Source organism: Saccopteryx bilineata, chromosome 3 (genome assembly GCF_036850765.1).
Source record: "Saccopteryx bilineata isolate mSacBil1 chromosome 3, mSacBil1_pri_phased_curated, whole genome shotgun sequence".
Lineage (NCBI taxonomy): Eukaryota > Metazoa > Chordata > Mammalia > Chiroptera > Emballonuridae > Saccopteryx > Saccopteryx bilineata.
The window spans coordinates 4,135,482-4,150,222 of record NC_089492.1 but is presented as its reverse complement, the minus strand read 5'-3'; the positions used below and the strand labels follow the sequence as shown (position 1 = coordinate 4,150,222).

The window sequence follows — 14,741 nt, the reverse complement described above, 5'->3', positions numbered from 1 at the left end:
GAGCATGTCAGAGCCACCGGGGGAGACAGGAGACCTCGCCCGGGGAGCGTGTCAGAGCCACCTGGGGAGACAGGAGACCTCGCCCGGGGAGCGTGTCAGAGCCACCTGGGGAGACAGGAGACCTCGCCCGGGGGAGCGTGTCAGAGCCACCTGGGGAGACAGGAGACCTCGCCCGGGGAGCGTGTCAGAGCCACCTGGGGAGACAGGAGACCTCGCCCGGGGAGCGTGTCAGAGCCACCTGGGGAGACAGGAGACCTCGCCCGGGGAGCGTGTCAGAGCCCCCTGGGGAGACAGGAGACCTCGCCCGGGGAGCGTGTCAGAGCCACCTGGAGAGACAGGAGACCTCGCCTGGGGAGCGTGTCAGAGCCACCTGGGGAGACAGGAGACCTCGCCCGGGGAGCGTGTCAGAGCCACCTGGGGAGACAGGAGACCTCGCCCGGGGGAGCGTGTCAGAGCCACCTGGGGAGACAGGAGACCTCGCCCGGGGAGCGTGTCAGAGCCACCTGGAGAGACAGGAGACCTCGCCCGGGGGAGCGTGTCAGAGCCACCTGGGGAGACAGGAGACCTCGCCCGGGGGAGCGTGTCAGAGCCACCTGGGGAGACAGGAGACCTCGCCCGGGGAGCGTGTCAGAGCCACCTGGGGAGACAGGAGACCTCGCCCGGGGGAGCGTGTCAGACCACCTGGGGAGACTGTTACAGCACTGCTTTCTGCACCTCCCTCTCGCTGGGTTGAACATGAACCTCGAAACAGGGCTCAGACACACACTGTATTCTACAGAAGCTCCCAGGAGATCCTGGGGTACACCCTGGGCTAATAACGCCTGCACTATCCCCAAGGACCAGGCGGCCCAGGGGGGGCTCCCTCTGCCTGTCCCTGCGCCGTGTCACCGCCAGTGCGCTACTGAGAAGTGTCAAGGTGCTGGGCTTCCGATGTCTGACTCTGTGCCAACAAATACGCCGAGAACGGGGAAGCCGTGGAGCTTGCTGGGCAGGTGTCGGCGGTGCGCAGACCTGCTCCCGACAAGGCAGGTTAGACAGGCTGAGCCGTGCAGCAGACCCCCCGAGCCAGCTCACGGGGGCGTGAGGCAGGTCCGCCAGCCTTTCGCATGTCTGCATGGCCCCCTCTTCATCTGCAATGTCAGGGCACATCTGGTCCAGGGCCAGACTTGGGGAAGGAGGAAGAAGGGAGGGCAGGTACACCAGCAGGGGTCGCCCACATTCCTCGGGGAGGCCCTTGGTGACACCCCCCCCCCCAGTTTCCAGGATTCCCACCTGCCGCTCCGCTCTTTCCTGCACCAGCAAGGACCTGACACCGAGGACAGAGAGGAAAGGAGAGACCTCAGGGCCACAGGCGCGCCCTGGCTGCTAGTCTGCTGATTGGGCACCAAACAGAGCACAGCTACCCTGTGAGGATCGCGCCGTCTCCCGTGCAAACACAGGCACAGCGCCTGGAGAAGCCCTCACACATGTGCGCACGCGCTCACCCACACGTGGACACCACCCATGCTGTCACCCAAACACCAGTGGGTCAGTTGCTGGGTATTTTCACTATCGGGGTTATGGAGGAAGTCATGTAGAGGAGGCTCAGGGCTGTGCACTCTCTCCCAGCATTATCTAGGCTGTGTCCTCACTTCTCGTCCCCTCCGCATGGGGCCTGCGAGCAGCCGAGTCTGAGAGGGCCACCACCACGCATGTCCTGGAGACCGTCCGGGGTGCGGCCCCGGCCCACCCACCCACCTGCATCCTAGCTCTCAGCACCACACTGCAGTGTCTACATAGGATTGCACGCCAGCCTTCTACTTTCTGTTAAGTCCAGGTCCTCAGACACAAACTGCAACTCTTTCTCAGGTGTCCAGCGTGCTGACCTAACCAGCCCATGTTGAACTTGCTGGCCTCAACTATCCCTCGAGACAATTCTTTAAAACAAATTTAAATCTCTTTCAAAAAAAAAATCTATGTGTGTGTGTGTGTGTGTCTGTGTGTGTGTGCACGCGCCCATGTGTTCATCCCATTGATTCTGGATTAACACATCAGGCACATGTCAAACGTCCCCCACGGTACCAGGCAGTGTCAGAGATGTCACAGCCACACAGCACAGAGTCCTCCAGGACGACCTCACCCAACCCTCTCTGGACAGGATGGGAAACCGAGACGGGGGGGGGGGGGGGGGGGGGGGGGACAAGTGTCTGGTTCAGGGTCACACCGCCGGTCCGCGCGGAAGCCAAGCACAGAACTCGTTCCGCGACCCCGCCCCTCCGTTCGGTTTCCCGCCCTCAAGACCGTGCTGGCGCTCCCGGAGTAACATCCGATTTATTGTACTTATCGCTCTATTTAATTATGTGGGTAAACTGAAAGACACGTAAGACCAGCTGAGGGTTTTATGGAGCACTTTCATGACAGGCTCTTAGCTCAAGGCTTTTGTGCGCTTTATTCATTTAATCTCCGCAACCCTGCGAGGCAGGCAGGCCTATCACTCTTCACAGATAAGCCATGAGTCAGAGGGGGAATCAAGTCCCCCGAGGGCAAAGCTGCTTGGCTTGTGGCACCAGGAGGGGACGCAAAGCCCTCGCTCCAAGGCGACATCTCAAGCTGCAGGAGAGAAGGGCTGCAAGGGTGAGAGCGGCTAAGGACAAAGGCAGGCGGCACATCGCAGCCCCGCCCCCGCCCCCGCCCCCACCGCCACGCCTCCCCGCGGTTCCTCTTGCCAGCCCCCCCGCCCTGTTCTGCTCTTCAGCTCCAGCTTCTGCAAATGCCTCTGCACAGGGAGGCTCATTTGGAAGGGAACACCTGCTCACTAATCCCCCAGTTGAGGCTGCAGGCTGTGGGGTTCCAGGGTGATTAGCTAATGCACAGGCTTCTTGGGGATTTGGAGGCACAGTGCCTGGGGGGCGGGGCGGAGGGGGAAGGGGGAAGAGTGGGTTTTAGTCTTTGCCTGGCAGCCCTTGCCAGGTGGGAAGGCCGGGGTGGGCGCACACGGCACTGGGCCCGCAGAATTGGCCGGGGCCCAGGCGGACGATGCGTGAATGAGACCCAGGTCCTGACAATTAAGCCGCAGAGCTGAGCTCCGGGAGCAAGGTCACGGTTGAGCCCCCGCTAGTGAGCCGTTTCTTCTGACTCCGGGGAAAGGCAAGGATGTCTTCTTTGGCACACATCTCCAAAAATAGCCAAGAAAAGAGAATTTTTTCTTTAAAAGATGCTGTATCACATGGCTGCTATGAGTCTATTTCTGTCCTGGGTTTTTTTTTTTTATATATATATACACATATTAACTCCTGAAGTCCTCTCTGACATAGAGGAGTTACCTATTTCAGTTTGGGGCACCTGAGGAAGGGAGAAGGAGTCCCCCTAAGTCACAGAGCATGCAGCACAGCAGGTGTCTGGACCCAGAATCCACTCTCTCCTGTCACAACCAGGGCCTTGGTGGGGTCACACTCGGCCTCCTCGGACGCAGCAGGACCCCGTGGGCTGAAGGAGCTGCTGCTTCCCAGCCTGCCACACCCCACCCCACCCCAGGCCTGGATTTCTGACCAGGCTCGAAGGGCAACCCCCTAGGCCACACGTCACCTGAGATCCCTGTCCTGTCCCTCCACCGCTTTCTGTCTACAAGGACAGGACGGAACACCCATGTGTCTCGGCTGGGGCACCACCCCGCCTCCAACATGAACACCAGTCACGCACGGGTACCAGTCACCTGTTCGATCCACATTTCTAGAGCACCAACTCTGCGTGCCAGCCCTGGTGCTGGGCCCCGCCCGGGGATGTTGACCCAAAGGAGATGACTTCCGTCCCCAGCCACTCAGAGCCCAATGTGTCAGGGACAGAGACGCCTGGAGCTGGCTGTGGAGGAAGAGTCTGGGGGGGAGAGTTTCCGCTCAGTGAATCGGGCAGCGCTTTACAACCATGGTGGCCCTGGACGCACACACGGCCCCGGGAGGTTACTGAGTACACTCCACCCCACCCTGCGGGGGGGAGACCAAGCCTCAGAGAAGCCAGCAAACGAGGCTCAGAGCCAGGGCTTGAATCCCGCTCAGCTCTGACCAGCTTTCCAGGGTACCACACGGTCCAGGGAACGCCCCACACCACAGGCCCCACGACCTCCAGAGAGACCATCGCCTTCGAGGGTCAGCACAGAAGAGGTGCCCCTAGGACAGGGGTCCCCAAACTTTTTACACAGGGGGCCAGTTTACTGTCCCTCAGACCATTGGAGGGCCGGACTATAAAAAAAACATGAACAAATCCCTATGCATACTGCATGTATCTTATTTTAAAGTAAAAAAAAACAAACAAACAAAAAGCAAAAAAACAGGAACAAATACAATATTTAAAATAAAGAACAAGTAAATTTAAATCAACAAACTGACCAGTATTTCAATGGGAACTATGGACCTGCTTTTGGCTAATGAGATGGTCAATGTGCTCCTCTCACTGACCACCAATGAAAGAGGTGCCCCTTCCGGAAGTGCGGCGGGAGCCAGATAAATGGCCTCAGGGGGCCGCATGTGGCCCACAGGCCATAGTTTGGGGACCCCTGCCCTAGGAGGACCCCATCCCCTGCTCCTGCCCCAGCGCCTGGCGTTTGAGAAATGTCTGTCTGATGAACGCAGCAGCGACTGCAACAAGGGATGGATGGATGGATGGATGGATGACAGCGAGGGACCCTCGGAGCGAAGACGCAGTAGATGGGACACTTAACAAAAGTTGGACTCTCACAGAACAGACACCCCGCAGAGACAAGTTTGCTTGTCTTGGGGCCACTGTCTGCCCCCTCCCCTCCTCCCCCCCCCCCCCCGCCCCATGCTGCCCTTACCTCTGAGGAAGTCGGCTTGCAGTATCCGGCTCCGAAGACCAGGTTCTCCAGAGACAGGGTAGCCTGTTCCGGTCCTGCGTCTGGGCCACCCTTACCAAGCCAGGAGCCTCTTCCCGGGCGAGTAAAGCTGGAGAGGGGAGAATTGGAGAAGGAGGAAAAGAAGGCGGAGGAAGTGGTCATACAGCCAGTCGGCCCCCTCGGGGGTGTGGGTGGGGAGCCCACACGGCATGACCATTAGAAGGGGGTGGTGCTGATGGGGTCGTGGATGCCGGCGACCGCCGTCATGGATGAAGCGCCCACAACGTCGCTGCTAGTCAGAGACACTGCCATCTGCTCCACGCACAAACACACTGACCCTGCCTAGCTCTGCAAGTCGTCACACAGGCCAGTGGACGGGCGTGAGGGCAGCCATCCAATGCAGGATCGAAGGAGACTTGGGAAGCCAGTGCCACCACGCAAAGTCATCTTACTTTGGGTCTGTGGTCACCATCTTTGACCTTTTGATTTTCATCAATTGACAGAATGACAAGGTCTCCTGATATGCATTTCCTCTTTCCTTCCAATGGTCTCTTCTATTACCTATCCTCACGGTCAACTGTCTTACGTCGCAAACGCTATGTTACAGGCGTGACTTACTCCCCCCAGGGAGACGCAAAGTCTCCAGTGGCACAGGGTCCTGAAGATGAAGTGGCATCATCTTCCAGGGGGGGCACTCACGGGATACTTGTGGGAGGTTATCACCTGAGAGACCCCCGGGTCTGGGGAAGACTCCGTCAGGGAAGTAAAGCTAACATTATCCGTCCACTTAATTCACTTATTCAGCTCTTCACTGGGCTCACGCCACGTGCCAGGCAGGGAGTAGGGGTGAAGGTGGAAGGTGGCAGGTGATCCGGGCACAGCCCCCTGCTGTCAAAGCACTGTCTGGTCCGGAGAGAGGCGGATGAAAGACAAGGGAGGTGAGTGCTGGCCAGCCAGCATGGAACAGTTTATAAGCCAAACCGGGTGAACGGTTAGAGATGTCACTCAAGTCAGCAGATGGACGGCCAAGTGGCTGAAAGCTGGCCGGGGCCCGACCCCAGGAGCAGCTCTGTGACAAGGGAGTCGTCTTTAAGTGCCCTGGCGCCTCTGTTGCTGTGGGGTTGTTGTGAGGACGTCAGGGGAGCAGCCAAGGACAGCTTCAAGGACCGTCTCTGGCAAACAAGGACTCAATGAACGTGGTAGTTATTGTTTATAATACCCCAGACGTAACAACATCCCGCAGGATCATCAGGTGTACTGACCTAGCGACGGCTCGTCACACCACAGAGACAACCGAGTATGATACAGTCGTCACTCCGATGGGTTTCTAACTGAGCTTTGAAGCAAGTGCCCAGCTTAGCTGCAAGGGACATCCCAGAAGAAACAGAGGCTATATATTTGAGCAGCAAGCGATGCTCATGGCACATTCAGGGGACGGACTGCCTTGGAGAGCTTTGCTGGCGGACCTGAACCCACGCCCCACCCACTGAAATCCACTTGCACCCAGGAGGGTTAAACTGTGAATTATTTTTCCTGGTCTGCTTCAGGGACAGGAAAGGGTCTTTGAGGTGCCGCTTTCATTTCACACCTGCTTTCTTCTGGTTGGGTCTAAGTGATACCTCAAAAATGGCCTTTCTCAAACAAAAGCAAACCAAAACTAGAGCTTGCCCTGTGTGACAGGTATTTCCCATAACTTTCAAGGTCTCCTTTGTTCCCAGCCACTGACACTAACGAATAGAAGTTCCCTCTGGAGAGAAAGAGAGAGGACAGAAGACAGTTCTATTTTTACCCCTGTCCCGGAGGGCCGGAGCTCTGATGGTGAATTTCTCTCCGTGGGCCTCCCAGGCGCGGCTGGGAGGGAAGAGAACCCCTCCCACTGCTGGGCCACGGTCCTCAAGTGAGAGCCACTGAAACCTGACGTGGACAGGACCCATCAGCGTTCCTGTTTCCGAGAGGAAGACTGGGTGGCTCAGAGAATTTGGTGACTTCTCAGATAAGGCACAGTTAGAAAAAATCCGAGTTTTCAGGTCTAATCTTTTACTCTGCAGATTATGAGTCGAGGGCTCCCTGCCTCTGTCCCTTTAGCTCCTGGTGTCCCTAGCTGCCCCTGCCCCTCAGCGAGGCTCGGGGCCTGGCCTTCAGCCTGGGAGATGCTTCTCCGGTCTGGGCCGATCAGTGCCGGCTACCTCCGTCCCTGTCGTGCACCCTCCATGGAGGGGTGACCAGAAAGGGCCCGTCTCGAGCCCCAGGGCCACCAGCGCAGCGTGGACGGGTGACCAGAAAGGGCCCGTCTCGAGCCCCAGGGCTCAGGGTGCCGTACCTGACCAGGGGCTGCCTCAGGGCCACCAGCGCAGCGTGGACGGTCACCGAGATCACCGACAGGTGGAAATAGTCGAACATGACGGGGACCTGGTGGTGCAGGCCGTGGCGGGGGTGGAAGTGCAAGCCCAGCGTCCGACTGCTGATCACGGGGGGACCCGCCCCGTCCCTCAGCCTGGAGGACAAGCGGGCAAGCTCACGTCAGTGATGGCGGTCTGCTGGGCAGCCTCGCCCGCCCACTGCACGTGCGTCATCTCACCCAGCCCCGCGAGCACTGCCCGGTGGACACCATTTTCCCGTGATCGGCAGACAAGAAAACCGAGGCTCAGAGAAGGGACGAGAGACCTCACAGCTGCTTTCCGGCAGATCTGGGACCTGTGCCCACCGTCAGCGTCCCCACGCCCACCGTCAGCGGTGGAAGGACACCCAGACTCTTCTCAAGGCTCGTCTTAACGGGGCGCCCTGCCTGGCACCCCCTTCCACACGTGTGTTCTTGCCCTGCAGAAGCCCAGTCCTGCTTGGGGCCCGTGTCTGTCTGCTGGACTCCTGCCTCTAACGGTCAGGAGACATGGCAAACGGGCCGCGTGTCCCCAGCACCTGGCACGGTGCGTGGCACACAGCAGGCGTTGATCAGAGGCTGCGCAGTGAAGGGAATAACTGAAATGCGATATGCGCCCCATGCCATTTCGCGGCATTCTTTACAAGAGCCGAGAAACGAAAGCCGCCCGAGTCAACAGACGCGTGCATCAAAACGCTGTGGCACGTGGGCACAGTGGACGAGGTCACAAGAAAGAGGAGAGCTGCCCACTGCTTATGTCCTCAGCAGGGCTGTCAATTTCCAGACGGCTGACGCCCTGTAGCAGGTAGAGTTACAAAGTTACGGGGTCCTGGCCCAGCCGCCTGTGATTCAGAAGGAGCCTCAAGCTTTGCCGCCTCATAGCGTCATTCAACAAAGGGCCTAATCAGTGCTGCGTTGGAGATGTATGGGGGGGGGGGGGTCAGGCAGGAGAAGGTGCCGGCACTACAGCTGGGCGGTCCGGCGTGTTCCGTGCCTACAAGGCAGGGGTTTGGGACGGCCAGGCAGACGTGCTCAGCCCACCTTCCTGGCGGAGCTGGGCCGCGGAGCAGCACCAACGCTGACCCGGCACACTCCTGAGAACGTTCCGAGGTTGGTGGCCCTGAGGACGACCCCAGGGGTGTGGACGGGCTGGCAGTGTGTGGGGGGACAGGGGACACACACACACTGTACCACAATTCAGGGATCTCAAGGACACTCACTGTTGTTCACTGTCTGTAAAGTGCAGGTCCACCTTGAGTTGAAAGTCGACTTCACTGAGTGCCTCTTCCACCTACAAAAGAACAGAGTCCCAGAGAAGTCAGTGGTCGAGCCGGTCCCTTTCCCGAAGATCAGAAAGGGACTCTCGCCACGAAGTGAACGGTTCATGGTTAAAGCCGAGTTTCCATTTCGGCTCCATGGTATTCTGGTTGACAGGACGTCTGTGGACATGCGAAACAGGAGGGACGGACGTAGTCAACTTTGGGGAAAATCCAATTTACAAAAAAAAAAAAAAAAGAAAAAAAAGCTAGTTAAAAAATATTTTCTCTGTTGCAGGACTTTTGAGAGCCCCGTTCCCTGAACAGATTGGATCTGGAGTCGTTCTGAGCAGGGGGACAGTGCTCTGTCTCAGCCCCGGCTGGGGGGGGGGGCTGGAGCAGCGGGACCCCAGCTGGAGAGGGACGGTCACACTGGGGGCCGTGTCATCCCTGCCCTCCCTCCGTCCCGGGCCTGGCGCCCTGCTGTCCAGGTGTGCTGAGCAGCTGGTGCTCGGGAAAGCGAAATCGCATCCCGGGGTGGCTCAGCATCCTAACAAAGCCCGTCCTTTGTCTGGAGATGCGTCCCGTGTCAACACTGAGACTCGAAGACGCATTAGCGCTTTGTACCCTACCCACGGCTGCGTCCACGCTCAGCCTTCAAACAGCCTGTTTTCATTAACTAGCACAGGAATCTGCTTGTCCTGTGTGCCCGATTCTCACACGCATCGAAAAAACGGTTCCCCCGGCCCCTCTCTCCTTGTCCCACAGGAAACCCCATCACCACTATCTTGACCGTGCTGACCAGGGGCAGTTGTTTGCTGAATACCAGACCTCACCACTGCCCCAGCTCTGCAAGGGAACCCAGCTCAGTGCTCACACCCTGTCCCCTCCCCGCTCCCAGGCTCAGTGCTCACATCCTGTCCCCTCCCTGCTTTCGGGCTGGACAAGCCCTTCTGCCCTGTACCCCACAAAACCCTTTTCCGTTTCTCTCTCAGCATTCAATGCTTCCTGTTAATGACGTTTCTGGTTTATAGGCCAGGGAGACAAATTTCACCTGAAGACACATTTTGTTCAGTCCTTAGCAAGTGGCAGACATGTAAAAACCAGGCAGGTTCCCATTTCTCTCGCAGGTTTCAGTGTGTGTGTGTGGGGGGGGGGCGGCAGGAGTTCGCTGGGTCTGGCCAAGCCTCTGGAAGCCCCTTCAGGATCAGGCTCACAGCAGCCAGTGACAGTACCCAGTGACAGTACCCAGTGGCAGTACCCAGTGGCAGTACCCAGTGACAGTACCCAGTCAGCCTGCGGGATACCAACCCCCACTCGCTGGGTCTGGCCAAGCCTCTGGAAGCCCCTTCAGGATCAGGCTCACAGCAGTCAGTGGCAGTACCCAGTGACAGTACCCAGTGACAGTACCCGGTCAGCCTGCGGGATACCAACCCCCACCCTCCCCCCGCCGTTTTCTCACTGAGTGTCCCTGTCCTCAGGTGTCATTAAGGGAGAGACTCGTCTTCATTCTTTCTGGGTCCCCAGCTCCAGGCACAGAGCCTGCCACAGAGACAATATTAATGCATCTGAGGCATAAACAAAGCTCTTCTCCACCCCCGTCCCCTGGGGTGTTTTTTTGTTTGTTTGTTTCTTTGCCAGAACGTTCTGGTCCTGTTGGGGTGGAACTCCCCCACCCAAAGGCCTCTCTGGAAACAGGCGCCTGGTTAGGCATCACCCCGGCAGAGACAGAGGGATGGATTTTTTTCTTTAGGTCCCCAGTGTTTTAAATTTTTGTTGTAAAAGGAAAAAAAAAGCATTTAAAAAGTTAACATCTTGCTGGATCCAAGGGCTATGAATAACTCCCTCTCCTAGCTCTGTTTTGCATAATCAGGAACCTCGCTTTGTACACACAGCCCAAGCAGCACCGGCTCCTGCCGCCAGCGCCCGGGAGGGGAGCCTGGCACCGCGAGCCCTCCCAACCACCCTCCCAGCCTGCGTCTGCCCCAAGCACCAAATTCGCTGCGTGCTCCCCGTCCAGACTGGCTGCAGTTCCTTTGGACCGAGGAGAGAAATCGGGGCCAGGGTGAGCTGGGGCGAGACGGAGCCCAGCGATGACTTCACAGATGTCCCCAAAACATAGTGAATTGCAAGATGCTCCAGCACGAAGTCTCTGTCATCTCTAACCATTCATTTCATCTTTGGCTGCTTGCTTCCTGCCTTGCTCTCTCACACACACACACACGCACGCGCACGCTGCCACACGCTGGCACACACACACGCACGCACACGCTGCCACACGCTGGCACACGCTAGCACACACACACGCTGCCACATGCTGGCACACACACACGCACGCACACGCTGCCACACGCTGGCACACACACACATGCGCACGCTGGCACACGCTGGCACACACACACGCACGCACACGCTGCCACACGCTGGCACACACACACACACATGCGCACGCTGGCACACGCTGGCACACACACACGCACGCACACGCTGCCACACGCTGGCACACACACACACACATGCGCACGCTGGCACACGCTGGCACACACACACGCACGCACACGCTGCCACACGCTGGCACACACACATGCACGCACACGCTGCCACACGCTGGCACACACACACGCACGCACACGCTGCCACACGCTGGCACACACACACGCACGCACACGCTGCCACACGCTGGCACACACACATGCACGCACACGCTGCCACACGCTGGCACACACACACGCACGCACACGCTGCCACACGCTGGCACACACACATGCACGCACACGCTGCCACACGCTGGCGCACACACGTGCACGCACCATCACAGGTGCATGTGCATGGGTCCTTCCATTGCCTTGGTGAAATATATCACCTCACTTCCTCACTTAAGGGTCATTTCTTTCCCTACTCTCTTGTTTTTGTGGGGTTTTTTTCCAGCACCAGGAAGCAGTTCTGTACGTCACAGTAAAAACAACAGTAATTGGTCTCGACAGGAGACTCACTAGGTAGCCGGTATGAGACGCCCACTCTCCGTTTACTCTCTCCTCTAGTGTGGATAAAACGATGAATTGAGAAGGACTGTCCCTACTTCCAGGCGAGGAAACAAAGGCTACTCATGTGACATCACTAAATGTGGCCCTGGAAAGAGATGAGTGTGCATCCGCGGTCTGGTCTGAAAAGACCCCAGCACTCCAGCGGACACGGATCCCCCATCTCTGACTCAGCTCTTCAGGAGCCCCTGGAGGGGGCACCTGGCCCCATGCTCCCCTCTTCCTCCAGCCGCCTGCAGGGCCCTCAGAGTCGGAACCCAGGTGGAAACCAGAAGGCCCCCGGCTCTGGAGCAGGTGGGGAAGGTGCAGGAAGGTGCAGAGAAGAGCAGACAGAGACACATAGCACAGCCCACAGGAATCCGCTCTGGCCTTTCGGATTTCCCCTCCAGAAGTGTCCACGGTCACCGTGAGGGCTGACAGGGCACACTGGGAATAGCCCTCCCTGTGGGCAAAGAAGAGCTTGCAAAGGCCCTAAAAAGAAAGGACTTCAACGTTCAGTTTCTTCATTCACCAACAACATCACTCCACTCGTACTTGCTGAGAAGTCCCAGTACAGGCCTGGGGCAGGTTCCGCGGCTGCAGAGAGAGACAGGAGATGCCAGCCCGGAGCAGCCTGTGGACTGGCAGGGGGGCGGCAGCCTTCTAAAGTAAGAATTGTGCCCCGGTGCCATTCTGACAGAGCCAGCGGCCTTCTGCTGCCCGAGACCAACCAAGCTCTGCCAAGGCCTTCGATGCTCGGCACGTCTGATCCCACCCACCTCCCCACTTCCTCTCCTGTTCCTGTCCCCGCACTCACTGCGTGGGTCACCCTGGCCCATGGCTTTTCCTGAAACCACCAGCCTCATTCCCGCCCCAGGGCCTTTGTCCCTGCTGTGCCTCCTCCAGGGAGGCCACCCTCCTGAGCCCTGGGCACGCCAGGCTCCTCCTTAGCATCGGGGCTCTGCTCCAGGTTGGCTTCTCAGGGAGGCCTCTGCGGTCTGTGCTCCAGGAAGCAGTCCTATCTTTCTCCAGGCTGCACTGGAGCTGAGCTCTGGGATATCGCATTAGTGGGGTATCCAGCACGAGGCGACAGCAAGCCAGTTCTCTTCCACTGTGGCCGGGCCCCGGGTCGCGTCCCAGGACTTCCCACTGGGAACTGATTCCCACTCTCAGTGCCCCTGTAAATCTCCCTCCCAGACAAGTGAGCGGAGCACACAGCTGTGGGGAGGCTCGGGGACAGAGTGTCCGTGATTCATTGATGTGACTAGATCGTGATGTATTGATCTACCATGAGAACGTAAGCCCCGAGACGCCGGGGGTGTCTCCGCGCTTGCTATTTTATCTTTAGCCCATCATAGGTGTGCTTAACGGGCGTTCAATAAATCTCCAATGGACGGTTGGATTAATGAGTGAAGAATGTGTGAGAACTCTCCACTTCCAGCCGCCCAGGGGAGCGTGGTCACTGCCTCCTAGACCATAAAACATGAAGACAGAAAGCCACAGGGACGAGAGGAGGATGCCAGAGGGACAGGAGGCGTCCCCCGCACACCGCCCGAGGACTAGGGGGCCCGGAGGCGTCCCCCGCACACCGCCCGAGGACTAGGGGGCCCGGAGGCGTCCCCCGCACACCGCCCGAGGACTAGGGGGCCCGGAGGCGTCCCCCGCACACCGCCCGAGGACTAGGGGGCCCGGAGGTGTCCTCCGCACACCGCCCGAGGACTATGAGGCAGCCCCACTAGGTGTCCACGTCCACATCACCAAGGGAGGTTCCAGCAGGAAATACTCGGCTGGGACGTGGCAACAGAGATTGCAAGTGGGACTCGGGGAGGGACAGCGATTGTTTCAACTTCACATATTCCTCTGACACACGTTCATCTCATGAACAGGGCTTCTTCCGACGGGTTTCAGCAAGTGGAAGGCGGCCCCCGGGCCTTGGGCTTTCACTGCTGCCGTTCCCCCGGCTGAGATGACGCCCTTCCTCTGTCTCGCAGTCTGGTGATCTCCCGGCATGCACGTCGCAGAAACAGCCCCCCTGGGAAACTACTGAGGTCCCCGAGGGGCCCACCTCTCCCCCTGGGAGCAGCTCTGCTCGTCGTACACACCACCAGCATAGTGGAGCCCCGTCTGTGGGGGTGCTCGTTGAGCACCCGCTTTCCCGGTCAGCTATCAAGGCCTCGAGGGCAGAGGTCCCGCTGGCCGCCTTCCTCGGGGACGCCCCCCTCCAAAGGCTGGACACAGAGCCCTGCACGAAGCAGGTGCTCACAGACACCCACTGACAGGCTCCTGAGGTGCCCGCAGAGAGGAACAGACGGGCTGCGGAGAGACTGAGGCAGTTGGCACGCTGGTCCGTACACACTCCTGGAACAGGAACGAGCACGGGTGCGAAGGGAAGAACGCGCACCGGAGTGAATACACGAGCGAGGGCAGGAACGTCCTAAAACCACGAGCCCCCATCTGTCAGATCTCGGGCCAATCCGCAGCTCCAGTGACCGTTGACGCAGCAGCAGGGTCGGGGAGGCGGGGCTGTGGAGGGGGCACAGCAGCCCACGGCCGCTGGCGGATCCCGTGACTCACCCGTTCGCCGTCCAGGAGCAGGTGAGCCCGGAAGACGGCGGCGTCACCTACAGGCACCTCCTCGTTCCTGTACAAGATCTGGAAGACCCGGCTGTGCACACTGCTCTCGTGGACGCAGGCCGAGCACAGGCTGCTGCTGTCTGCAAAACAAGAAACCCAGAGAGCCCGTGAACTCCAGGGTGGTCCCGGACCTGCAGCCTCCCCAGGTGTCGGTCCAGCCCAGGAAAGCAAAGGCCCCCAAATGCATTCCATGCCCACAAAATTAAAACTATAGAAGAATGAGATCCCAGCTCATAAAGATTTCTGTTCATTGAATTGGGCCGGCACCTCAGAGAACCCTGTTCAATTCCTTAATAGCCATATCATCTTGGCCAAATCACTTGACACGTCCTCTCCTCCAGGAAGCCTTCCATGACCCTTCCCCCACCTTGGAAACAATGAGGAGAACAGGGAGCTGAGGACAGAAACTGCCCTTGGTCTACAAGGATGTCCTAGTGCCCACAGATTTGCCCTCTCCTAGAAGCGGCATTTACAGAATATGAAGAACACCCAGGTAAACATGTTAATTCTAACTGCATTAGCTAGCAAGATTTGTGGGTTTTTTTTTTTAAGGAACTTGTTTATCTCCATGTCCTCCAATACATTCCAGATCTACCCTAATCCTTCAAGACCAGTTCAAAGTTGGGTTG

General features: G+C 58.5%; 1 protein-coding gene across 1 annotated transcript in view; it reads right to left on the bottom strand.

Moving 5' to 3' along the window:
- The window catches only part of FAM135B (family with sequence similarity 135 member B), a 205,021-nt gene that overhangs the window by 45,818 nt on the left and 144,462 nt on the right, over nucleotides 1-14,741 (bottom strand). Inside the window, exons 4-7 of the mRNA XM_066265611.1 lie at nucleotides 14,053-14,192; nucleotides 8,423-8,493; nucleotides 7,146-7,319; nucleotides 4,808-4,934 (exon numbers count right to left, since the gene is read on the bottom strand). Coding sequence (XP_066121708.1) covers nucleotides 4,808-4,934; nucleotides 7,146-7,319; nucleotides 8,423-8,493; nucleotides 14,053-14,192 — 512 coding nt within the window. The remainder of the gene's footprint in view (nucleotides 1-4,807; nucleotides 4,935-7,145; nucleotides 7,320-8,422; nucleotides 8,494-14,052; nucleotides 14,193-14,741) is intronic.